A 26,650-nucleotide genomic window follows, 5' to 3' on the forward strand; every position below is an offset into this window, starting at 1 on the left:
TTGATGGTGTCTAAAAAGTGGGGTATATGTGCAAAGTTATTCTTAACAATCCACTAAAAGCAAGACATAGATCTTGACTGGATTTTGTTCGGTTTTGTTTCTGAGACTCTCCACAATCTAATTGGTGTTCAACTACAATAAAAGGATACAAATGAACATTCACCACTGCCCAGACCATTCAGACTTTTAGCTTAAATAAAATTAAAAAAAGAAAGATCACTATTGTAAACTAAGAAATGTATTCAGATCAGCATCCACAAGGCTTCTGAGTTTATCTGCTTTAAAATTATTCACTGCCAATTCCCTTTTTTGTAAGAATTTTTGCTATTTTTTTTCTTTTATACAAAGTTTAAAAAGTTAAAGTATATGTTAGAGATATTAATGAACTAAAGATTTTAAGTTCATGAGCCAAACAAAGTGTCTGATACAATCTCAGGAAACAGCTAAAGTAAATTCAAAATAGTAATGAATAAATTGTACCGAAATATTTTCCTTAAACATCTTAATAAATTATATTTCGCTTATTTCCATTTTCCCTGAAAAAAAAAAAGTATGATTTATCAAAACCTCATTTTAACAGTACGCACACATACCTCTTCTTGGAAATTATTTTTGTGCTCACTAAAGTAGCTGGGCAACCTCCTGCTTGCTTTAATGGCATAGCATCAAGGCTGTGTAGCGAACCGCGCTTTTTTTTTTTTTCTTAATTCCAAATCAGAACTGCTTCACAGGCAAAAATGAAAAACGCTCTCTATGAGACATTTCAGATCAGCAGAATTCCTCGCTTCAGTTGTTATTCTGCTGTTACTACTTTAATAATATCCCTATAGGAGTGAGCTCATTCTGGAGGGTGTTTCCCGGATCTTGCCTCCTTCATGTACAGGACACAAATTTGGAGACCAACAGCCTGATCCTGCCATGCTCACCCACAGGCACTCTCATCACTGGGTCTCTCTCTCCAAGCCCTCCATCCAGGCACAACTTTCAGTGGTGGCCAAGGATGTCCCAGCTGGGTGAAGAACTGGCAGAGGAGCGTTCAGCTACCCCAGTGAAAATCCCCAGTGCCCAGGGAGGGTCAGGCTTGTGACTAACGCATTAGAAGAAAGCACTGGCACTTCCAGTCTGACTATTTCAACGATTAGTTTAATTCATTTTGTATTTCTTTTTCAAATCTTAAAAAAAAATCATACAAAAATTTTAGATGCATTATAAAAATGAAATTAAATTTGGGGTTCTTAAATGTTGTAAGTGAACACACGATCCTGAAGCAGCATTATTTTGGCTATAATTAAACTGTTTTTTATCTGGTTATCGAGGAGGGAAAAGAATCTTCTTTCTTTTTTTGTGGTAGTAATAATTTTTTTCATGGTTCTGGAAATAAGTAACATACAATTTTAAGAGGCACTTATTAGAATTATTCATAACTTTCTCTTCAGTTATTCGATGAATTTTAAAAATTTGAGTACAATTTAACAACAGTAAATGTTCATTTATTATAGCAACGTATTACTTCAAACTCATTTGCCAAGTGGCTGCAGATGCTACACATCAAGCTGTTTATTTTCCCAAATATTTTGTGGGTTTGTATTTTTTTAAAAAAAAAGGCTTGAAAATAATAAAAATAATAATTATAATAATAATAATAAAGAAGAAGAGTAAGAATTAAAAAAAAAAAAACTGAAATGTTAGAAAAGGTTCGTTAAGGTAGTTTGTGAGGGGCTCCCGGATTCGTGGCTGTCCAAGTTAGAGGTCACTGATGTCACTACAGTGATAGGGGGATTGGTCAGGTCTGTTAAAGTGGTCGCAGTGCCGGGTGGAGTGAGTGCGCCGCTGTCTGCTGAGGGCGGTGCCGGAAGTGAGGTGCCATCAGCTTTATCGACACCCCCATTCTCCTGCCGCAAAAGGTTCCTTCTGAATTTGGCTCTTGCGTTTTGAAACCAAACCTGCAAACCAATCCCAATTGATTTCTTTACCGATGCTTGTTTTGTTTTGCTTATTTTTGTCTTTGTTTTTGCTTTTAAGTCACTTTTTGGATGTTTGTTTTTTGAGTGGCAAATCACCTAAGTCACTCTACAGCTTCACTTGCTACTGGTAGCGCTGACTTTTTCACAGGCGGGACCCTGAGCACAAGGCCCAGCGCTATGGGCGCTCACAGGAACATCGCAGCCCAGCATACAGACCTCGTAGAGCAGCCTTAAGAAAAATCTGCTCGATCATTCACCCAAGGAAAGCAACTTTCCTGACGGCCATCTGATGTATTCTTGGGTTGGGTAGGTTTGGGGTCAAGACTCATGATAAAGATTGAGGCGAAGGGTGAATGAGCAGATTTTTGCCAAGGCTGAAAGTTTGTCTTTATTTTTCTAAAATACTGAAGAGGAAGGAGGGGTAATTACACCATCCCTATCATATGGATTGTTGATATGGGTCACCCAGTCTTTCCGTTCCGTAAGGTTCACTGAAAATGTTTTAGGTGACATGTAACACAGACAAGGAATTGCTGCTAATAGATTCTCCTTCTACCTCAATCACTGCCCTTCTTTGGCACTCTGCATATAATACACACCTTGCTTTAACTTCACTGAGCTAGCACACACCTGATAGGGACTTTTTTAATGTAATTTGCTGGGCTGGTCTTCACAGGGAAGTGACTTTTTACTAGGTAGGCCCTTAGTGGTATCAGTTGTCTAACAGGCATTGAGAGAGGGAGACAGCTGATCCTGGAGAATCATATTGTTCAAAGCTTGCTTCCTACATACTGGGGGATCTGCTCACTGAGGGGCCACGTTAACTTCTTCAGGGGAGCCCAAAGGCTTCACCCAGTGTGTATAAAATGAGTAGATTTGCTACTTCTACCCTTAAGAAGGTCACCACAGAGACGTGGGTATCTACTGGGTTGGTAGACCCTGGAGACAGTTTCCTCGTGTTGAGGATGCAAGTAATTACAAATCACATTTTAATATTTGGCTGCCTTGGGGTGGTAGGGCATACATTTGGCTCTCCTGACATGTAATACCATACCCCTCTGCACACCCACTAGGGACAAACCTAGCAAAAGTATGTCTACATATATCGCTATAGTTACACGTAAGGGAAAAGCTATTGACTGGCAGGGGTAGGGGAAAATTCTGTCAAGCCTGTGATGTGGCCTCTTACCTGCAGAACTCTCTTGGTCAGGCCTGTTTTCTGGGCAAGCTGCTTGAGGTCCTTGGCATCTGGGTTGTGGTTGATAGCAAAGTAGGACTTCATGGTACGAAGCTGGTGGTGTTTGAAGGAGGTGCGCATGCGCTTTGTCTTCTGGGATGGGGGATAAGGCTGCTGGTCTCTGTCCAAGTGATCTGCCTCGTTCTCATTACAACCTGTTCAATAAACAAAATGAAACAAGGAATTAGTGGCCATGCATCATGTAGGACAAAGGAATCAAGGCAAAAATGTTAAGTCACATACTGTTTGGAAGGAAGAAAACAAGCAAGAAAGGAAGGAAGGGCTAAGATGGTGCAAGGATAAGTACAGACGTGGTAATTAAATGAGACAAAAAAGATCCAGAAGATGACCTTTTCCTATTCTTAAAACACGCCTTGTCCCCCAGGCCTGTACCTACTAAGGGCAGACTTAAAAAGTTCTCTCTCCTTTGGCATTTATTTTCAAACAAGTCTTTTCCCTGTGGTGATGGTTTTGCTTTGGGCATTCAAAGAGTCATTTGAAATCTCATTCAGATTTTGAAATCCCACTCATTGAAACACTCTTAGCTTGAGAGAAGAATAAAGGTCAAACCTGCATTTTGAATGTTCCTGAGCTTTTCCCCCAAATCACAAGCACCAATAAGAAGAGATATACAGCAGCAAAGTTTGTTATGACAGTTCATCAAGAAAGCGTAAAATACCGAGGTTTTTGCTGATAAAATAAATGCTTTTGGACTCTGCCTGGGAGTTTATATGAACTGCTCAAAGACCTTCATCTGTAGAAGATGTCTAGAGAGCAGTTGCATCAAGGCTTGATCCAGTCACTCGATCTCAACGCCAGTCAGCAGTAGCTCTTAGTTGGTACTGATTTAGGACATTTCTACAAGCAACCAACTAGTGGCCCAGAACTTTAAAAGAGTTTCCCTGGTTCAGGGTTTTCAAAGTGTCTATGAATGATGAATTTGTCTCACATTACACTTTTATGGGTGTGAATTGTAAGCAAGAGTTGCAACTCTTCAGGGATCGTGACATCATTATTTCATATTGGTGAAAGGAATTGTAGTATTGGCAAAAGAAAAAGGAAGATATCCACCTATACTTTTCTTTTCAGCTTAAAAACAAAGGTTACCAATTTATAGGATCTCATTTTATAAAGGTAGCTCAGTCACACAGGAGAAAATTAATGATGTCATCATAGCAGGGGATATTAATTAAAAAACAGCTAATTAAAAATGTTTCAAAATGTCGGTAAACTAGACCATTTCATTAGTTGCTTTTTTGAATTTTTGAACTACTTTGCAATAATTATTGGGTTATTTACTAGGCCTAGTTGATCCCTATTTCTCAAAAAAAGAAAAAGAAATAGAAGGAGAAAGAGGGAAAGCACACAATACAGAGAGAGACTGATGTTGACAGTGCTAAAAACAGAGGCAAAGCAACTTGAAACCAGGAGAAAATAAAAAGCTTCTTGAAGGTGTTTTCTCTTTTGAATTATAAGACAAGTCAACATGAACAGATGCTGGTAAGACAACACTTTGACAGAAAATCAGGTGAATATTTAATTATAGCTAGATTCACTTCTAGTCTTGCTAAGAAGTATATCTGCACTTTCAAACAAAGTAAGCTGACACTTCTGAAAATATCAGGAGTTGAAAGTTGCCTTAAACACAAATTCAGACCAGATTTGGATTGTATTTACTACTTGTTTTCACAAACAATCACGCTGCCTTCAGTCAAACTACGTGGGCCGTAACTTATGAGCTGACATAACTCAGAGTACCAGAATTCAGTCCTCAGGTTTTACTTCAGACAGTTGCAAGCTGTTTGTTTGTGTTGTTTTCCTTGGCTCGCTCAGGTTTACAGCAGCAACACAAACTTCCTCGGGCTCCTCTGTCCTGCTTACTGCCTTTGTTTCAGTGATCTATTTTTTTGTCTGCGATCTACTTTATTTTGGCTTTTATCTTCAAGAGAAAATGGGAAGAGGGCCTCAAGCATCCTCGGACGATCCTGGTTTATGCAATGATTAGCTCACTCTCTATTTTACGTAGGTGACACAGCATTATGTGGTTTGGCCACATCACGGAGCAGAGTTTTACACTATCTCCTGGAGAACTAAGGGAAAGCAAAAAATCGGGCAAGACATTATTGCTCATTTCTTTGCAGAGGGGTTGGGGGGTTGTTCAATTTTGCTTTGGAAAGAGCTAGAACAGTTTGCTTTTTATTGCCAAGAATTCTTCAAGTGAACTCTTCATATTTTTCACACACACACACATATATATATAATGAAATAAAGTAAACAGCTCTTTGAGCAACAGCTGTGTAAAATATTTTCCTAGGGAAATCTTCTTCACCATCTCATTTCTATATCCTGTGGGCTATAAGTCAACAGTTTCCCTCAAAATACATATTAATTCTATGATATAAGAGGTAATATAGAGAAAGCCTTGAATGTTTTAAGTACTTTTGAATAGTTTCTTCCATTTTTCACATTAATTCCAGACAGCTCGCAAGTATGAATGGCTTTTACCTCATAACATTTTGAGTTATTTATTGTTGTGTTTCCACTTTACAACCAAGGAGCTGAGAAACAGAAATTAAACTACTAAACAAAATACAGAATAGAAAAGCTGTTGTAGATCCGGCAGCAGAATCTGATTTTCCATTCTGGCCCTGTGCTCAGCTCCCCAGAAACAAAATGTATACACAAATCTGAGCCAGGTACTGCCGGATCGCTTGCAAATACATGTATTTTTATGCTCAGCTTGGTGAGGTTTTTGGTTTAATCGTAGTTAGTGCGCTGTTTTAAGTGTCTGATGCGTTTTCCATAATGGCTTGCCGTATCGATGTGGACACCCTACAGTCGGGGATACCGGACTGGTTTACTGGGGATGTTAAATTCGTCGTTCTCACCCAGCGCCGAATGACGGGAGTAAACTTTTGACATGGCTCAGAAGTTGCCCGCTCAGAGTGGGAGCACTCTCCGCCGGCTCGGGCGTGCTTTAGCGCAGGTAGGCGATGTACGGGCTAGGGCTGCGCCTCTGCCCCTCGGGTCTCCTCTCCCAGCCGGGGAGGGGCCCAGGGAAGCCCCGGCCGGGAGCGGAGGACCGCGCCGCCTCCGCTCAGTCCCGCGGGCTCCGCGTAGCCCCGCCGGCTCGCAAGCCCAACCCGCGGTGCCGGGCCGCGCCGGGCGGGCTGCCCGCCGTGCAGGAGGGCAGCAGGTACCGCAGCGAACGCCCGGGAGAAAGCGCCCGCCTGCGGGCTGGCTGATGGTTCTTACCCGTGTCCCGCTTCTCTGAAGGCGGCAGTCATGTATCCATTTAGTTTTCAGCGGACTGGTTGCCCTTTGTAAATGATTACGTGCAGGAGCAGTTACTGAATCACAGGGCAGGGAACGAAAAATGCGTGTAGGAAAGTGGCTGCCAATTATTTAGACATTTATTTTTTTTCTTTCCAGAAACGATTTCATCTACTGCAACTCATTTCGTAACTGTTAGAGATTCGTTTTCCTCCCCCTGGATCTGGAGCGCGGTGGGTCAGCGGGCTGGACTCGTTTGCACCGGATGCACAGTTTGGCTGCAAACTGTATTTTCTCGAGACCATGTGTCAACCCTGGACATTGCTAGATAATACTTTAAAAAAAAAAAAAAAGCCAAACACAACACGGCCTTAACAGATCAAATTTCTCAAACGTCTAGATTGAGTCCAAAGTACCAGATTCGATCCGGTTTGGGTTTAGGTTGGGGGTTTTTGGTTTGTTTTTTTTTTCTCCCTCTCTCTCCATTGCTCGGAGGATTCTGTGAGATCTCAGTGAAGTGAGTTGTATTTTCATAATGGATAGTGCTTTTTAATCTCATTTGAAGTCAGTGGTACATTTTATATGCCCCGTTGTTGTAAAGAAGGAGAGTTCTAAGATTAGGACATGAAAACTATGACGGCATTCGCAAATAATGTCTCTCTTGAGTCCTGACCTGAAGTTTTGGGGGATGTTTTATCAGAGCCGCAATTTTTCATCTTTCCCTAATTTCTGGTCCCAATTCTAACCGTAAGTTGTCCCTAGAAAAATTTCCATTTAGGGATCTGGGGAATTTGGGTGATGGTGTGGGGATCGGAGATGGGCGCAGACCGAAGAGCGGGCGTACGGGAAACCCAGCATTGGAAGCCGGGACTGAATGAATCCTGGCTGCGCTACAGGTTCCCTTTTCTTTAGCAGCTTTCAGGATTGATTGGAAACCGCTCCGTAGCCAGGGATTCCAATGTCATCTTCAATTAACAAGGAACAATTAGCGCAGTGATTACCCTGGCTCCAAGGTCTACGCATCAGAGGAGATGAAATAGCTTTGCAGCTACCCAGTTCCCAGCTAAAGCCCGTTCACAAGCAGCCCCAGAGGAGGTGCCGGGGGAGGGATGGAGGGGGCTTGCGGGGGGGCGATGGAGGATTGCTTATGAATCGCAATGGTGGCGGAGGGGAGAAAGCTCCGGGCCGAAATCAGTGCACTTTTATCGACCTGCGTTTCTTGGAAGGGGAGGCCCTGACCCCTCTCCCGACTCGCCGGCGGGGCCAGCGGTTGGCAGCACTCCGCCGCTGCCCAGCCCGGAGCCCCCTGCTACCTGCCGGAACGGCTTCCCACTTCACAGGGAGACACCTTGTACCACCCTTCCTTCCATCACACACCCGTCTTCCCTCGTTAACGTCCACAGGGAACTTAAGTTTCACTAAAATAATTTTTGGAGTCGGTAGCTTTTTAATTCGGATTTACCCTTACTGCTTTCATCTTCCATCTAATGAAACGCTGCTTAATCTGCTTGATGATACCTGAAAATCCTTTACCTCTGGCCCCTAACACTGTGTGTTTAGGCACGGTTTGGGTACTTAAATGACTGTAATTAGGGAAGATATTTAATAAGGGGGAGAACTTGTTCCTTTCCTACCCTTGAGAGCAGAAACCGTTCTCCTTAATTACATTTGTTAGGGCTTAGTTACAGGGAACAACATTTATTCGTTGGCCTCTTCTACAGTTTGATCGTTTCTGTGCCAGTAAAACAGAACTTTTTAGCCTGAAGAATTAATTAGCATGAATATCTATATCAAGTTATGTACATACTTCATTGGCTTTGTAGGAGCCATATACTATAGCTTTTATGCAATTTTTTTTCTTCTAATTTGAGGACTAACTGGTGAAGTGCTTTTCGCTAATAAAATACAATAACAGTATTTCAGGTTCCTATAGAGAAGAACGCTGTGGTTTGGGGGTCGTGATTTTTTTCCCTTTGCCTTTTCTTTTTTTTTTTTTTTGTCTTTACCCTGGGAAGTGGCTAAGTTTGGGTGTTTGACATTAATAGGCGAAGACAGCCTTTGAGGAGGGCTGCTGTTAGCTTTCCTGCAAACGCTCCAACCCTCAGAGGGCTGTTTGTTTGATTTTCCAATGGTTAAGCAAGATTTGGCCTGGCTGAGTTACTCACGCACTGCCTAGCTGAGGGGAAGCCCGAGAACACTCTTTTCAGAGGAGCGGGAGGGAGGTTCGGCGTGCGTTTCCCACCTGAGTTGTAGTTGACGATGTCCACTCCCAAGGCAGGGCTCTTTCGTTTCCTGGGCCTCCCCTTCTGGACTGTGCCAGTGCCGTTGAAGTAAGGCAGGGCCAGCCCTCCGCTCTTGGCGGCCAGCTCGGTGTAGCTCAGCTGAGGGGGATATTCTCCTTGCAAAAGGGACTCGAAGTGGGCCCTGCAGTAAACCAGGTTGTCCTTCATGCCAAAGTGATCGCCTGTGGTCAGAGTCTTGTTGCAGGTGGTGCAGGTGAAGCAGCTCAGGTGATAAACCGACTCCCTGGCTCTCATGACCATTTCAGAGGCTGAGATCCCAAGGTGGCAGCGGGCACATCTCTGCACGGAGAACCTTCTGAAGGAAACAAAAAAGTGGGCATCAACTAGAAAGGCAAAGGCAGACCTTGCCCCAGTGCCGCCCACCGTCCCTCCCGGCCACGGGTAGCCGGCAGGGAGCTTGTCCCCGCCAGGGTCGCTCCCTCCCCGGTCCCAGGACGGCCCTTGCTGCCGGCTGTGGCCCCTGACCCGCCTGGTGTCGGTGCTCCGGCTTGTCTGGAACGCCACCGGGGAGCCAGCGGTGGGGTCCCGGGGTAAACGCCTCGCACTGTCTGCTAAACGGACCTATTCGCTCAGGACCTATGCAAAAGCCCTCCCGCTGCCGGAACCGGGAGGGGAAATCAGTCCCCGCTCCCCTGGCGTTCGTGCAGGGACGAGAACAGCCGCGGGGAGCTGAATCCCGGGAAAGCTGTAAAGCAGGGATAAACAGTGCCGGGGCCCGGCCGCCTGGCACCCGCCGCGGGGGTGGGCAGGGGGCAGCGGGCTCCGCCGCCGCCGCTCGCCGCCCCTCCCGCCACGCCAGCCCCGGGGCCCGCTCCCTGGCCCGCGGAACAACCGGCTACGGGCAGAGGGAAACTTCTGCGCGGTCTTACGCTGGTCTCTGCGGAAGGAAGCCGCGGATCAGCAGGTGACCCGAGGTCTTCTCCTTCGCCCGTTTGCGGACGGCCACGCGTGCTCAAGTCGGCGTGTCCCCGGTCGATCCGTTCAGTTTTTAAACGTGCGAGACTTTTCGGAAGGGACACGTTTACAGGATTAAGGAATCGCTGACTGCGAAAAGCTACCTTTGAAAGCCCGTGTGGAGAAAAGAGCGTTTTGGTTCATAATGTCTTGTGAGAGGGTGTGCTTTTGAACCCATGGGGACTGATTGCTGTACCTGTAGTAATCCTCCTTGCAGTAAATGCTGCCGTCCTTGGCAAAACAGGTGAGTTCTGACTCCAAAGCCAGTTTACATTCACAGCATTTAAGACACCTGAGGTGCCATTGTTTGTCAACAGCCAGCAGGTAATATCTGTCTGAGATCTTCCCTCCACAACCAGCACACAAAGCAGGCTTCTCGGGGCTCATTGGGGGCATGTTCTGCAAAACAACCACACCACAAGGGGATGAGACAGGGAGAGAGAGACAGGCAGGCACTCCGGGCCGGGGACGGGCTCCTGCGCAGGGCCCGGGGCTTGCACAAAGAGACCGCACTCTGGGACCAAACTGCCTGCTCCCGGCGGGAAGTTTGAGGGAGAACCGGGACCATCCCCGCTAGGAAAGTGTTTACCGCGATTCAGCTTTCGTGTTTATCCCATTAAACCTTTCCTAACGACCTAATGTCATTTCAATATGTGAAGGCAACTGATTAGGCCTCAGTACGAAAAGCGGAGCCCATTCTTTTCCGAGGTCCCGAAGCGAAAGGCTCAGCCTCCCCCTTACTTTGCCGTTTTAATCTTTAGAGCTCTCCACAAGAGCGGCACTTTGAATTAGGAAAATACCGGTTTGCTGCACCAAAAGTTTATGTCAGAGGGTGCAGGCTTGCACCGATTTTCCGGTAAATTTTCACCAGTGCTTAAAACAGCCAAACCCCCGTCTCTGAAGAAAGCCAGGCCGTTTAAAACAGAAGTATGAGAAAGGAGACAGGTGGACGGTGTAAAGAACGTGAACGCTCACCACCCCGGCCAGGGACGTGGACAGAAAGGTGGCACAGGCTGGTTTCCGCTAAAACTAGCGTCTTTTCATCATCAAACTTCTGCAAGTTGCCATTAATCTGCTCCCCACGAGGAGTGTCGCTCGGGACAAAGGGAGACGGGGGGACGGCGGAAACAAAAGCTCTGCTGTGAAACTTGGGGTAGCGTCTGCTGATAAAGTAACGGGGGGGGGGAAAAAAGGAAAATACCGAAAATCTTTTTCTAAAGTCGCAACTGTGTTAAAGTGGCAACTCCGCGCTCGCTTTCCAATCTGGAGTTGTGTTCCTCGGACTGTCTCTTTTTTTTTTTTTTCCCCCAGCAATTGAAAAGGCGAGTTGAATTTACATTGCAAATCCTCATGTAACAAAGCGGGAGTTTATTTAGGAGAAGGGGGGAAGGATCCTATGGCTCAAAGCCTTAAAGCAGTTTTCCAGGCCGTTACTTTGTGCGCAGAGCCTTGTGCGCGATCGGCGGAAGCCCTACAAGTTGGAGAAAGGGAGATCTCGCTTTGCACAAAACGCAGCGTGACACTCGGTTTCTCCGCCGCCATCCCTTAGTACATTTATGAAGAGTTTGGTCCTTTGACTAATAAAAGAGATGTTACTGCTAGCAAAGTAGTCGGCGGGCATAACATGCAGAGCGAGCGGTGCCTCTTTGTATCAATCCCACACTTCAGACCAAAAATGGTTACGAAAAGTAAGCGGTCGCGGTTTGCGGTTTAATTTAGGAGGTGCCAGGACTGCAAAAAAAAGTAGCGCACACCTCAGAGGCTCCAGCCGCAGCCCTGCTCGGACGGGGCAGAGCGGCCGCAGCCAGCCGAGCAGGGGGCAAAAGGCTGCTTCGCTGTGAGGGCTGAAAACCCGTCGCTGCTAGGATTTAAAATATTTTCCCCCGTTACTCCAGAGAGCACACGCAACCACACGGGTTAGACAAACGCGTAACTGAGCCTGGCCAGCGCAGCACCCAGCGTTACGGGTGGGTTTGCAGGGAGCTTCGGAGGGGTCTCTACAAGCAAGGGGTGGCAGGGAACGGGCAGGGGGAAGCGGGGGCTTTCTCTTCCCCAAAGGCAGGGTCTGTCCCGCTGCGGGTCCATGCTTGCAGGGACGCCCTTTCAAAGAGTGCCAGCTCCTTTCTTACCGTTTCTCGGCCGTTCATCTGTCCCCCCTTGGCCAGGCGGGACTCGGTCTTGGATCGCCTCTCCATCTCCTCCATGATTCCTTGGATATGGCCTCCGGAGATCCCGTGGAAAAGCATGGCTGGGGGACGGAAAGGACAAGTATTTTCTTCTGCTCTGCACCCCACTATTTCCATATACAGACCCCAGAGTCTTTAGATCATCCAAAATGTTTACACCGAGGCGCAACAGCGCAGGGAGGGAGGTTGCAATAGGAGCTTCTCTTTGCACAAGCACCGAGGGCTTCCTGAAGATGTGCAGAAAACAAACAAGGGGAAGAAAATGTAATAATAATTAATTTTAAAAATAAAATAATAAAAGCGAGCTAAAGGATCTGTTACTGTTCTGGAGAGCTGGGGCTCCTGACTGGAGAGACTTGGACCTGGGGCAGTAGAATCGGTCGGGAAAGGATATAGTTTTGAATACAAAGAAAGCAAAAAGAAGTGCTATTTTCAGCAGTCCCTGGTTGCTTTAAAGTTCCCAGTGCCTGTAGGTTGGATTTGGGACTGCTGCTTTCCGGAGCTCTGTCCAATTTGTTAAGAGACTAAAGCCAGCCCATTTTTGATAATTTAGTAGGAGGAGTTCTCTCCCTTGAGCTGCCACTGATTTTTATTCAGACAACAAAGACCTGTCATACTCCTCTCAACCCCTAGTGATGGGCAAGCAGTGACAAACATTACAGTGGGGCTGTGGGTGGGGTGGGGTTTATTACCTCCCCCAAACACGGAGTCCCGGGAGTTGGCGGCGGCGGCGCCTGGCGAGGGGCAGGGTGGCCCGGGGGCCCCGCTCCCCCCGGGGGAAGCTCCGTTCCGCGGCCCCTTGGGCTGGCACCGCCGCGGGAAGGGGAGAGGGAGGAGAAGCGCCGTTGTGGGGCAGCCGAGGCAGGACGGAGCGGAGCTGCCAGACCGCTCCCCGCGGCCGCGGAGGCGGTGGCTGGGCGGGACGGCGGGCGGGGGCTTCGGAGGCAGGAGGGCACGGCGTCGTCCGGCTAGGTCCCGGGCGGATGGAGAGTTTACCGGGGCTTTACCCGCCCTGCCGCCGCCGGGGAGCATCAACCCCGCGGGACCCCCGCCCGGGCCCGCAGTAGGACCTCCGGCACCCTCCGCGGGCAGATGCGGGGCCAGTCCAGGCCGTCGACGGGGCGGGCGGGCGCGCAGCGGAGCGGAGCCGGCCGGGGATGCTCTTGCGGGGCTCTCTCCCCCCGCCCGCCTCCCGGCTGCGGGCTGCGAGCGATCATTGTGTGCCGGGGACTGGGGGATGCATTCCTACCCGGCTAATCTCTCTCTCTCTCTGCGCTCCCCCTCCCCTCCTTTTCCCTTTTTCCTACTTACTTTTCACACCACTCTTCCTTGCCTTTCCCTGGAACAGCTGCCGGCTGTTTCCTGACACCTCGATCCCTACTGAAGGATCTTCCTGGCGGCAGTTCTGCGCTCCCTGTTCCCTGGGGGACGCTCCACACCAAACCCGAGCGCGACTAGTGAAAGAAGTACCCCAGCCCCCACTTCCTTTCCAAAGCATCCCGGAGACATCCTCAGGGGCTCCTCGAGTCACCTCTTCCATGTAACCCAAGATTCAGGCAGCCAGTTTCCTCCCTTCCCTTTCCCCCAAGTAGCTAAAATTGATGTTATTTGCAGATTGAATGTTGCTACATTCCTCCGAGTGCCAGAATACAGCTCATAAAACACAATTTCACACAAAGATGAAGTCAATCAAGTGAAATAAGCCGGGATTTTTTTTCTCTGTTGGCACACTAGACCCTGGACAGCAGGGCTGCTATTTACTGTAAGTAATGTAATTAGCCCTTTTGGATGGAAATCAATGTGTTGTATGTGTGTGTGTGTGTTTTAATAAGAGAGTAATAGCTATAAAACCGACGATACTCAAAAGGGTAAGGGAATCTCCCTTAAAACGGGCAGATCCCTCTACAAGCCGCAGTCTCCTGCAGAGCTCTCCCGGTCTGGAAAAAAAAAAAAATGAAAAAGGGAAAAAAAAATCTGTGTGTGGGGAAGGAGGAGGGAGAGACAGGCTTTCCTTGGAGAAAACAAGTCAATTAACACAACAAGCCATCAGGAAAAAATAAACAAGGTGATTCAATCCGGGATACGGGAGCTGTTTGCTCGGGATCCCCCTCCTTCCTGCCGGCCCTCCGCCGTGCCCCGACTGCTCCGGGAGACGGGAGAAGTTGCTTCCCTCTCGCCTCAAATCCCGCCGGAGGAGCGGCGGTCACGGCCGGCAGCCCACGCGGGACCGCGCCGCCCGGGAAAGCGGGCGAGACCCGCTGCGGGGACGGCGGCTTTGCCGAGCGCTGCGGAGCCGCCCGGGGAGGGAAGGAAGGTGGGGGGGGGCGGGGAGGGAGGGAAGGAGGCAGCGCCGGGGCTCCGGAGGGAGGCGGCCGCGCTCCGGGAGGGGGGTTCACCCCTCTGCAGGAGGGTTTGCTCCCCGCTCACCCTGAGCCCACGAGCGGCCACAGGCGTGTGCCTACCTGGCGTGGGTGATTGCAGTGGTTGCTGTCGACAGAGACGAAAAAAAATCTCGCTTAGAGAGGAGTTTATTTCTAATAGCTGCAATATAATCTTTCCACTCTACTGGCACGTTCAGGGCTTTTTTTTTGTTGTTTTTTTTTTTTTCTCCTTTGAACGAAATGTTCCTTTATTCCTGTCCAGATATTTTGTCTCTTGGAAATGGTCTGCATCTCCCATGGCTCCCGTCTTGCCAAAGATACCCCGGCGTGTGCCAGGCACGGATACCCGCCGACACCCGCCCGCTCTGTCCCCGCGCACCCCCCCTCGGAAGCGCCGCCGTGACCGTGTCCCTGCCGGGCTGAGGACGGTCAAACTCATCGCTCCCGCTGGGGGAGCCACCCGGGGTGGGGGCGGGGGGGGGACGCCGCCGGCTCCATCTCCCTCCGGACGGCTAAAATGGGGAGGCTGCGCTCCCCGAGCGGGCTGTGCCCCCGCCTCGGGCGCTCCGGGTGCGACCACCGCTCCCCCCCCCGCCCTCCCGCGTGTCTGGCCTTTGCCGTCTCGGGTTCACCGAAATACTATCTGCAGGTGCAGTGGCAAAGGGTCCGGTCCGAGCCAGGGACACCAAAAATATTGTTCGTTAAATTCCCATCTCTACCTTAGCTCGGCGGCGCCGTTAGGAATAATTGGGCAGACTCATAACAAAACTCAGAAATGACTAAACCTCCTCCGGTTGGGCACACTTAATTAATTAGAGGGTCCTTTCTTTCTGCTCCATCAGGTACGGTTAAGGATACGCTACTAGCTATTGCTGCTCCAGTAAAGGAGGCCAGGGCATTGCAAGGCGTTTTCTGATTAACATCCTAATGTTGGCAGACCACTTCTTACCTAAAGGGACACGGAAAGTTTGTTGCTAGCATCAAACGTGACTTCTCCGTTTCTAAAAGGCCTGTAGGAGATCAAGGTAAATCTATTTCAATGTTCCCGAGATCTCATTCCTCGCTGCGAATTGAAACTCCGCTGCTCTAAGGCAGGCTGGTAGCGAGAGGTTGCCATTATAGCACGAGGGTCTCTATATAGTCTTGCTGGTTTGCTCGGGGAGGGGAGAGAAAAGCTCACAAAGAACACGACAGGGAACCTAAAATCCAAATCTACCGGTTTATCCCTTACGAATCCGTCTGCATTAGCACTTCGCCTCTGAACGCAGTTTCTCGTTGCAGGGTACTTTTATCTCCTTTCGCCGCAGCATTTCGGGAAGGGTATCTGATGTGCAATATTCAGAATATTTCAGTAACATGACAGGGGCTCTCAGCTTTTCTCTGTCCGTAAGGCTGTACCCAGACCGACAAGCTAATGAGGAAGAGGGGGAAGACATCGCTACTGAGGTTTCCGCAGGTAAAACGTTCTCCTGCGCGTCGCCACTGCCCATCCCAGGCTGCAGCGCTCCCAGGGACCGCCCCGGCCGCAGCCCTTGCCCGGAGCTTTCCGGGCGCTCGCTGGAGCCATTTCCACCTTCGTAATTAGCATGTGCCCTGGACAGATTTCAGCATGCGGCCACTGGGATCCGCTTTGCTATAGAGCCCTTATTCTTCTTGGCCACGGGCTACAGTCTAAAGCCTATTACAGCGTGAACGATCTTGTGTTTAGTTCCGAGGATTTAGGACAAGGTCTACATGCAAATTAATAATTGACCAACAATAATTAGAAGAAAGGGGAGGGTACTGAGGCGGTGGGGGTGGGATGGGGAGGAGGGGGAGTTCTTCAAGCAGCAATGGTTTGGATTTAGTCTATCCTAGATAAGGCCGTGGCGCGTCCCGGGCTGGTGGCGAGGGTGCTGCCCGGAGCAGGGCGGCGGGTCGGCCGCCCCCCGCCGCACCAGGGCGGCAGAACTTCCCACCCTCTCCCCCGGGTACCCCAACTTCTCAAGACTCTTCCAGTTTAATCATTTCCAGAAATTTAAAGCGCGTAGTAATAACAGCAGCAGCAGTACGCTCCCGTTGCCTGCGAGTCGGGGGGTTAAAGCCAGGTCTATTTTTAAATCCTAACGCTATTTTCTGCTCTGCGAGCTTGTGGTGGAGTACAGTGCTATTAATGATCGACCTCATCTCTTTGTGAAGTCCGCGGCTAGTACAAGCAATCTAGACACAAAGAAGGAAAAGCTGAATACAGTTACATCTCTCGGCGGTGGCATCAAACGTAGCTAATGTCGTTTTCAGCATTTAAATGGGTTGCGTGTTGGTTTTGGGGTTTTTGTTTGTTTGTGGGGTTTTTTTGTTGGTTTGTTTTTTTTTTTTTTTAACCCGACATTGTTTAAAATTCCCCTTTGGTGTCAGAAACAACATATTTTACCACCACCGTCTTTCTCCTGCCTCTGGTCCTCTCGAGGGTACCGCAGACCAACTTTCGGATTATTGTGTTAGAGAGACGGAGAAAGCCGATGGGCTGAGGCACCAGCCCCTCTTCCCCCAGCCTGCGCAGAGGCTGGCCGTACGAGCAGCACTAAGCGCAGGGTATCTTTAACCGTAAACATCATCGAATTAAAAACCCCAAGTCCCCAACATGCTTGTACCTCCCGGTAATCTGAAAACATGTAAATTGAGACACGTAATCATTTGCTTAAGGAGATGATACTGAAATAAAAAAGGATTATGTGCTTTGCAGAGAAACCCCAGACACATATCTCCATGGTCAAGCGCTGTGAGTGACCACAAACAAGTGATCACACAGCCAGCAAAAAGCGGGAGAGGCAGATTATTGTCTAACACGAAACTGTTCACCGCCAAGGACGTCAGCATTGCTAGCTTCTTAGTTGTCTGATATAAACCGTAATCATATTTGCACTCCGGTTGCAACTAAGCCATTGGAAATTATCATATTTTGCTGCTTTTGAAAAGGAATCCCTTACATGCTAGATTCACAGACAGGTGAAAGGAGCCATTCCATTAAAAGAAAAAGAAAAAAAAAAGAAAAAAAAAGAAAGAAAGAAAAAACCTACTGGCTTTTTTTTTTTTTTTTTTTTTTTACTTTTAATTGAGCTGAATGGCTCAGTCTTCCCAGACTGCTATTTTTCTAAATTAAAACACAGATGCACCAAATGTTGTCTGCGAATACACCTGGGGAAACGACCATTCTGTGTTGTTTTAAAAAAAACTACCACGCCAAAGAAACACCCCGCAAACGATATCCGTGATGTTTAAATAGCTGCATTGCTAGCAAAGACTCATGCAGGAGCTTACCTTGAGACCTTAGAAGCTTCTTCCAAAATTGTACCCTCCTTAATGAGTGATGAGGGATGGGTTTTGGATGGAGAAGAGACGCAGTGATCTAGCCAGTAGATGGAGGTTGTTCCTTGTTCCTAGCAGAGGATCCCTATGTTAATTAAAATAAACAAGCTGCTTGGTGGAAAGATTTCTCCCCCCCTTCTCTTTCTCCCCCCTCTACATAGCCTCTAATACAGAATTGACGTGAATTTCTAACCTCTGACCTCTCATCAACGTGCACTTATACCTGCCTTTTATTTTCTGTTTGTTTCGAAATATTTTCCAAAACAAAATAAAAAATAAAGAAGAAGAATGAATGAAAGCAAAAATAAATCCCACCTCTCAATTTTGGCTGGTTTGTTGGATTTTCTTGATTAGCTGTCTCGGCTCCTCAGTAATCAGGTGAGGTGTTAATGGGGAGCTGGTTGTAAATAAAACTAATAAAGCAAAGAACATATTAGGAAATTAAAAAAAGGCGAGGACTGAGAGGCTGCTAAAAATATTGTAGCGAGCTGAGCGTTTCCCCAACATGTCGGTTTTTTCGTTCTATGCTTATTCACAGCTGAGCAGCGAACCCCGTGTTGTTGCCATCTCTCTACATTTTTTTTTTTTCAAATCTCACTGAACCAGCCATGGACTGCATCAACCCTTCCCACTTTCATAAAAACCCTCTCAAATGGAGTCGCTAAACAGCAAACTTCAGCCTGATCTGATGTGATATGATATACGGATTCACGGAACAACCTCGCTTTGCCAAACCCGATGAAACTGTGAGTTGTCATGCAATACTACGCAGTCAAACCTGGGATAATTGTAAAAGTGAACCCAATTTAACCCATTAGAATAAAATCAGATGCCAAGATGAATCGGAATCATTGCTTCTTAGGTGACAGTACTGATGACAATTGATCCACCGGCTCAAAACAATAGAAAAATATAGGGTCGGGAGTCATTTCTCCTACTCGGAGCCTCCCTCCCCGGGGGGGCGCGGGGAGCCGGCGGCGGGGCAGGAGCCGGCCCCGGGCCGGGCTGCGGAGGGGCCGCGGCCGCGCCTCTCGCCGGCTGTCGCGGAGCGGCTCCCGCAGGAAGGGGCTTACGGGGGGGAGCCTGCGGCCAGGGAGCGCTTTCTGGAGCAGCAACGCGAGATGACTTCTCGCTTTGGCTTTGTTTGCCTGTTTTTCTTAACTCCTGTGACAGTTTCGGTTCTTCTCCCCTGAGCCGTCTGACCCTTAGGTCTACGTTGGCCAGTTTGGTAATCTATTAAAAAAAAAAAGAAAAAAGGCAGTCAAGGGATGCCAATGATCTTCCTTGGAGTTTGCCAGGGAGCGGGGACCCGGCGGCGTGCGGAGGAGGCAGGGCTCTGCTCCCCGCCGAGGGGCGCACCGGGCGGGGGTCCGGCCGTGCGCCCCGGGGCCGGGCGGTGGGGTCCCGCTCCGCCTCGGCTCTGCCGGCCGCCGGGGCTGCCAGCGAGCCGCTGCCGGCGCGGGGGGAGCTCGGCAGCAGCCGGGTAACAGCACGGCGGCCCGGGGAGCCGCTCCGCCCGCCCCGGGCTGGCTTCGTCCTGGCCGGCGGGGGGAGGCCTCGCGGCGGCCCCGCGCCCGCCCTCCCGCGGGCAGGGCGTCGGAAGCCCGGGGCGCAGCGGGGGGCGCAGCGGCTCCGCGTCCGCGGTCGCTGTGAAGGTGGGGGTGCAGCAGAGAGAGCATCCCACCTAACAGGAGCTCACCTGGAGAAAGCAGCCAGGGAGGTGGCGGGCGAGGGGGTGCCGAGGCGGGAGGGGGCTTTACTTCTGTGGGGGGACTGAAAAGCCCTGCAGGAGGAGCGGGTTTGGGGCAGGTGACCGTGAGCTCCGAGCGCGCAGAGTTTTGCTTTCCCGGCTCCGGGGCCGTGCAAGTCCGTCTTACTCCCGTGGTCTGGTTGGCGAGAACTTTTAAAGTCAGGTTTTTATTAAACCCGCTGGCGACCGGGAAGTTTAAAGCCATCCCGGGCAAAAGCGGGAGCAGCCCTCGGGTGGGATTAGCTGAACCCGGCAGCCTGTGCCGGGAAGCGGCTGACCACGCAGGGAGAGAGGTGCCTTCACGGGGCTCGCTCTCTTCTTAATCTCCCTCAAATAGCAACGGCCATCTGCGCCAAGGTACAATAATAAGAAATATTATTATCATAATCACCATGGTTGTTATTGCCGCCACTTTGAGGGAGGGGGCCGGGGCCTTGCCGGGGCCCGGGGCGCTGGGGGGGCCAGTTTGGGCTGGCCCCGGCCCCCCTGGCCGGCGCAGGCGGCGGTGACCGCAGCCGCGGGCTCTTCCCCGCTCCCCCGCTTTCTCTCTAAAGCGCCTAAAACATATTTCCCCCCCCCAGTTACCGACGCTCTAATGGGAGCAGGAGACAGAGGAATATGCAAGGCTTATAATAAGCCACCTGCTGCGTCGCGCCTAACTAATGTTATGCTTTATTTCATTATTACTGCCGCGGCGGCAACACAACCGGACCTTGCGGTACAAATTCCTCACCTAATACGACAGCCGGGAGAGGAGGACCCCGCCACGTCGGGTGGCCGGTGGCCGTTCAGCGACAGTGACCGATGCTCGGCTCCTGCGCACGGAACCGGGACCCACCTCGCCGTGGGGCTGGGCTCAGCCCGCAGCTTTGGGGTGCACAGCTCACTGGATGCGTTTGCAGCTGTCTCTCCCCGCAACGACCCCCCTCCCCATCTATTTGCATGCACACGCGAAGCTATATAAACACCAGTAATAGTCTCATCCGTTAAATCACTGTTTGTTAGCACAGCTATTCCAAGTCATTTCAGATACTTGGACTCAGTCTGTTCAATACAGCTTCAACCTATTGACTCGCCAGACGAGATGTTCACGTGGACCCAGTTGCTAAAACGATGAAAACAGACTTTAGCTCTAAACTGTGCTACTCGCCCATCTGACGGATGTTAATACACAAACGAAATCCATTTGGATTTTTTTTTGTTACCAGAAGGCTGCGCTGACGTTCAAATGATCTAAATCTTAGCATCTGGAAGCCTGTACGAGCATCTTTTTGGAATAGGTTTCAAGACATTTCGTTCAACCAAAGCTGAGGAAGGATCAAAATGGGACAGCAAGCGACTGATAATAGTTTCCCGTCTAAATGAAACTGGCTGCTTCATTTGAAAGTACACAAATGAAAAAATGCCTTTCCATTTACTACAGCCCCTTCGGGTAACCCCACACACTTCCACCTAAGGTCCATCTCGGAGCTGCTGTGTAGCATCGGGATGTCCCCGAGGCCACCCCGCTGTCCCCCCGCTGGCCGAGAGCTCGGCGGGGAGAGGAGACCAGAGACCAGCTTCACCTCAGGGGTACTCGCTGGGCTTGGGCTTCCTCCAGGATTTTCTGGGCGCAGCAATTCATCGACACTATGATAGGACGTATTATCTGAGTGCCGTTCAACCTTAATGAAGATCTGTGGGACACAATAAATACAATAGTCCGGATATCAATAACTTTAGCAGGAAATAAAGGAGGACTTTCGTGTTAATGAAACAAAGATGAAGGAGCTCTTGGCAAGGTTGCCTCTAAGGTACCGGAGTGCTCAGTACCTCCTGGGTGCTCATGAATATCTGTAGTGTGCTTTACACTTCATATTATGTTTGCAAACAGAATTCTTTTGTCTTTCAAAGGCTTTTACAAACTTGGACACCAAACAGACCGATGTTCAATCAAATACAAAGAATTTAAATTATTCAGGAACCCAAGCGATTCTGTTGAGCCTTTCTTTCTCCCATCCCCCACCTCGGTGCCGGGGATTTAATCCGGTAATGAGTGTGTCAGGGAGCCTCCTCGGGCCCTGCCCCGGGGCGGCAGGATCAGCTCCCGGGGTCGGAGGGTGGAATAGCCGGCCCCGGCCGAAGACCCGCGGCGGAACAGCCCGTCCCGTCCCGTCCCGTCCCGTCCCGTCCCGGCGGCTTCCCCCACCTCCCCTCGGGAGGGCTCGGGGGCCGGAGGCCGCGCTGGTGCTCAGGCATCCCCGAGCTCATTGTACAAAGACGTCGCAGCATCGCCCGGAGCAGCCGAAGGGGACGGATCACCCCGGAGGGCGGATTTCCCCGCGTACGCGGCGGGAGCGCTGCCGCCGCCCCGGGCACCCGCCTCTGCCGGCGAGGAGCAAGGCCCGCCTTCAGCCGTGCTCACAGCACAGCAGCACACAGCACACACCACCGCAACACACAACACAACGTCGTCCCTCCCTCCCCCCAAACAGCCGAAACTCCTGGGCGTACCACAGTCATCCACAATTCTTGGACATCACGGTGCGTACAAAAGTAACGTTAAATAAAGCCGTGGGATTTCAGTGATTGCATACGCCCGCTTTCTTAGTTTCTTTTAAAGTGAAATCAATTGTATTACGGGATTGTAACCCGTTCCTTGTGGTGCAAAAGAAAGGGAAAGGGGGGATCAATAATGCGGCGTCTAAAACACACGTGCACATACGGTTCAGTTTGTGTTTTATTACAATTAAAATGCATTTACTGGGAGCCAGGATCAGGTACAGCAAATGCCAGTATTCCAGGAGTGGAAGCCACAAAGAGCTGATGGGCTTCGGTTTCGCAGCCGCTCTCGCAGAATGAAACACGTTAATACTCATATATTAGAAAAAATAACGAGTTGAAGCGCTTCTTTTAGAACTGACCTTTCACGTTAACTTGCTCATGTGGACACTGCAGAAGAAATAAAACAAGTCGTTATTGCATTACTCAGTAATCAGTATGGAAAAGCCCAACCCTGCTTATGGTTAACAAGAATTGTTAATGATATATAAATCATTTGATCTATTGTGCCCTCCAGACTAAAAGGAAAATAATGGCAACCCCAAGCAAATGGTCCTAATTAGTGTCCAAGAAACCACTTCCTAAATGTATCCTTCCAACTCATTCTAGTTTGACTGTCCAGAACAATCTTTTGTTCTTAAACTTCTTTATTTTGTGTGTAACTGCAAAAGTGCTCTGCATACCGGAGCTCCGAAAATAGCTCATCTAAGAGTACAGCACACCACCAGGAGCAGAAGGGAGGACGAGATGATCCCAGTCTCTCAGCGTCGCCTGTAAATAGGTCCTGATAATTTGAAACTTTATTTCCACAAAGCCTTGCCTCCTGACAAGTCTCCTTAGAGAAGTACCGAAGGGGATTTCATCAAAAAAGCAAGTCTCCGCCGCCACTCAGACAGCAACACAAACTTTAAAAAGGAAAAGCTAAAACCGGACCCAGGACCAAGCCCTGCATATTCCAGCTGACTATCACACGCTTTCACCCACTCTCTCCACCGCTTTAAAGTGTGATCTTTAAGTTAAATACACCGTGGATATAGCCATATATACCACACTTGTAGTACTCAAGTGGAGATTCAAGCACCGACTGGAGGAGTAACACGAGCTTGGCCGGTGGGTTATTGTGGCCTTGATCTTGTCTCCACTGAAAGCAACAAAACTTCCGGTGTTTGCTCCCCCGGGAGACCTCTTTCTTGGATGTACAAACTACAAACTGTTATTTCTCATTAGCTGGAGTACCAGATGATGATGCTTCATGAAAAACACCCACCCTTCCACCAAATCCCACATCTTTTGTCACTTCTCTATCCCACTACAAAACATAATTCCTAAAGTTTTAAACACAGTGCTGAAAAACTGAGCTACCTTGGAGACAAACCTCATCTTAGTCCTATGATCTTTTTTTTTTTTTTTTTTTTTTAAAGGCAAGATTGCTGGAAACAGACTTTCTGGCATGCTGGTTCTCTTCCTAGACGTGACGGACTTGCCAAAGGGAACAGAACTTCTATAAAATGACAGTCAATTAAATAACTCCTGTGCAGTGCTCTTTATGCTATTTCCAAGAGATAATGCTAATGGGAAATGCTGCAATATTTTATTTTAACTTTAAGAAAATCCGTCAACGACCTTCCCTGGACTTAAAACGTCCTTGACTCGTTTAAAGTCATGGCAAAACACAGAGGATGGGTTGCCAACTCTTACTACTCCAGCATAAATGATTTTACAAAGTCACGGAGACAACACACAAGCTGATGCCGAAAGGCAAGGTTTCATACTCACATGTTTGCATGCAGAGCCCCAGCATTTACCTCTCTGCAAGCGGGAACTTGTGAGAGCGCTAAATAACCGGTAACTGGATCCAGAGAGGTCTGCTGGCCAGCCTTAAAGCGAAAACAACCAACCTCAGCTCTGAGGAGCCTTCAGCTCTTTCGGGTTTCATATTGCAAGCGAGTTGGATATTACCCTCTTATAACTGCTTAAATGAACCAGGATTGCTAGGTGATTCATGATTAAATGCATTTATAAAGAAATTATAGTCTGTTATTGACAAAGTCTTAGCAAATAAATAGATGGGGACAAGCTACAGGAGCGAATGCGGCGTACCTACAGCTATCGTTCTAACACAGCCACAGCTTCGCGACTCGGAGACACGGTACGCCGTGCCCGAATCCTCCCGAGCTTTTCGGTGCGGCGGGACGGGATCCGACCGCCAGCCCCGGTGGCGGCCGCGCAGGGAGGAGGGCCGCGGGCCGGGCTGGCCGGCTGCGGGGCGAGCGGGCCGGTCACGGTGGCGGCTTCGGGGGACATCACGGAACACTTACACTCCGTTCACTTTGGACGTTCCCCCCCCCCCCCCCCTTTTTTCTTTTCCCCCACTATTTCCTCTTGCCTTTCCAAATATCAGCTCCTCGATTTTTTACTCGTGAAACATTTCACGCAGTTACCAGAAAGCACTTGACATATTTTACTGCTTTTCAGGGCTCCTTGACCAAAACCAACGTTTATCCCCCCAGCCTCCACGCTACAAGGTGCCCCGCGGCTGCAAGCCCGGGGCTACCGAGCCCCTGCGTCCAGCAGAGGAGCAGCAACGGCGCCGGGGAGCAAGAGGTGGCTTCAACACCCGATTCCTCTCACCCTCTGCTCCGGCGGGGCCGCAGCCAGACGCCAGGGACGGGGAAGGGGGTGACACCCCCTCTGCTGCAGGACACCCCGGGTGCCGCGGGGCGCTGGGGGGGTTCGGGGAGAGGCACCGCGGGTGCGGAGTCACTTATCACATCTGCACGCCGCTGCCGGGCGATTATCGGGTCATTTCTTCCGTAATGCAAACCATGCGCTCACCTATCACATCAAACGCCGTTCCTGCGAACGATGCGTTTGGTAACGGAGGGAGCCGGGGCTCGCGGGAAGGAGGCGCCGGGCAAAGTTTTCTGGGCTCTCCCGCTGTTTTTTCCTCGTCTTACTTCCAAACTCGAAGGCCGAGGGGCTCTTTGCAGCCCCCTCTTTCCCCTCTGCTGGGCTGAGCGACAACCTCCTCCCCGCTCAGCCCCCGCTCCTCTCCTCTGCCGGAGGATGCGCCGAAGCCGCCCCCCAAACCCCCCTCCGAGCCGTTCCGGCTGCGTGGGGCTCCCGTGGCGGCGTGGCCGGGAAGGGCCGGTCGCTCTGTCGCCGCCGGGGCTGCCCCGACGGCGACAGAGCCACCGGCCCTTCCCGGCCACGCCGCCGTCTCCATCCCGGTTGCTCCTCCGTGTAGGTCCAGTGTCCGTGTTTAGGCACCTGGGTGCTTCTTGGGATAGGGGGTGTCTAACGTGGCCGTGCTCCCCTGGGATGCTGCCCTGCATCTGCTGGAGGCACAAGGACTCCCTAGTTGGGGTACAGCAGAAATAAGTGTCAGTGCAAGCGTAATTTTTGCCTTTGTGCCTATGTATTTTGATAGCAGTTTAAATTGTACGGCGACGCAGCTTCTCTTTCCCTATACCTACCTCCTCAGCCTATTTCTTCGGCGAGTCCAGTGCTGGTCTTCAGCACGGTCTCAGGTTGCACATGGTGTTTTTCAGGAGACATGCTCTTACTCTTCAAACCTCCTTCTCAAGCCTCAGTCCCATTTCCAACCATAATGCCCGCCATGAAGCATTTCTGGTTTCCCTGCCCCAGACTTCTCAATCTTGGCCCCACTGGATCTGTTTCACCGCAGCCAGGTATCTCCGAAAGCCCACAGCATGAACTGGGAGGCTCAGGAGCCTTGGTGGAACTGAAGCCCTGCTGCTGGCCCGTTTCACTCAAGCCCTTGTCCCCAAACTTTTTGCTCAGTCTTTTCTAGTTACCCACATGGATTTTGTCCTTTTTCTCAAGTTGTGGCCTCACGGTGACCCAGGTTCCTTTCTGGTTCCTCTACCGTTGGCTGTTCCAGGGTAGTGATCACCTCTTTACTTTTTTTTTCCTTTTTCTTTTTTTTTTTTTTTTTTGCCTTCCCAAACGTGACGGTTCTGAGGGGACACAGCTGCTCATCAGATGTCCTCCTCCACGCTGAGCGTCGGTTCACTGCCTCAGTTCCATCTTCCCTCTGTTCTCTCCCACTGAAGTCAAACCCTTGCTGGTTCTGTGTGTAAATCAGACACTTTTGTCTCCCACAAGCCCTAAGATGAGCAGGGACTGCAGACAGCAGCAGAGAAAAGGCTTCTTGTCTCTGGTTCCAGGCCCAGACAATCTGGGAAGATCCCAGAACAGTTCAGAACAAGAACTGCAGATAAAGTCATGCTTTACCCCGAACCTGAGCATTCCTACTGGAGTGCAACTGTCAGAGAATTTAGCTGCGTGTATTCAGCAGATGTAGCAGGATATACGGGTAGATGCAAACCATGGTTTGTTACAGCTTATGACTTGGCCAAGTTAGGATAAATTTTCACTTATTTGCAAAAGTCGCATTCCCAAGGCAGAGGGCTCCTACCATACTATCTCCTGCCAAACACATTGTTGCTCCAGAGCAGGGGAGACAGGCGTTGCTTAAAGTTATTGAAAGTATTAATGTGAACACAAGAAAATATTTTTTTATACCCTTATATATAAAAAAAAGAGCTATATCTTTCCAGGCTAAAATTTTGCATAATACTTACCCTAAAGCAAAGAGGAACCTGGAAATTAGGAGCTTAATTTATTAAAAGTGGCATAGTTCTAAGGAGCTGAAAACAAGGGAGACAGAGGGCAGCTTTACAGACAGTGAGA

The 26,650-nt window shown here is 49.7% G+C and overlaps 1 protein-coding gene across 2 annotated transcripts; it reads right to left on the reverse strand.

The window, feature by feature from the left end:
• Nucleotides 1-1,676: 1,676 nt before the first annotated feature.
• On the reverse strand, nt 1,677-19,806 carry LHX9 (LIM homeobox 9). 2 transcript variants are annotated; one of them, XM_063344731.1, is made up of 9 exons: nt 19,343-19,806; nt 18,717-18,876; nt 17,959-18,056; nt 17,596-17,728; nt 11,861-12,144; nt 9,928-10,130; nt 8,717-9,072; nt 3,154-3,356; nt 1,677-1,943 (listed from the first exon to the last, which is right to left on the reverse strand). In XM_063344731.1, exons 5-9 carry the CDS (start codon nt 12,032-12,034, stop codon nt 1,686-1,688), a joined length of 1,194 nt encoding a protein of 397 aa, XP_063200801.1. In that variant the 5' UTR covers nt 12,035-12,144; nt 17,596-17,728; nt 17,959-18,056; nt 18,717-18,876; nt 19,343-19,806; the 3' UTR covers nt 1,677-1,685. The 2 variants fall into 2 exon arrangements, with proteins under 2 accessions (XP_063200801.1, XP_063200802.1); XM_063344732.1 differs by lacking the exons at nt 17,596-17,728; nt 17,959-18,056; nt 18,717-18,876; nt 19,343-19,806 and having other exon boundaries at nt 11,861-12,372.
• Between the last annotated feature and the right edge of the window lie 6,844 nt (nt 19,807-26,650).

Source organism: Chroicocephalus ridibundus, chromosome 8, assembly GCF_963924245.1.
Source record: "Chroicocephalus ridibundus chromosome 8, bChrRid1.1, whole genome shotgun sequence".
In the NCBI taxonomy this organism is placed as follows: Eukaryota; Metazoa; Chordata; class Aves; order Charadriiformes; family Laridae; genus Chroicocephalus; species Chroicocephalus ridibundus.

Coding starts and splice junctions, on each gene's coding strand:
- LHX9 (XM_063344731.1), bottom strand. CDS start 12,034: ATGGAAATAGTGGGGTGCAGAGCAGAAGAAAATACTTGTCCTTTCCGT. Junction 9,073..9,927: donor TGCAAGGAGGATTACTACAG/GTACAGCAATCA, acceptor TGTTTCCTTCAG/AAGGTTCTCCGTGCAGAGAT. Junction 3,357..8,716: donor CATCGTCAACTACAACTCAG/GTGGGAAACGCA, acceptor TTTATTGAACAG/GTTGTAATGAGAACGAGGCA.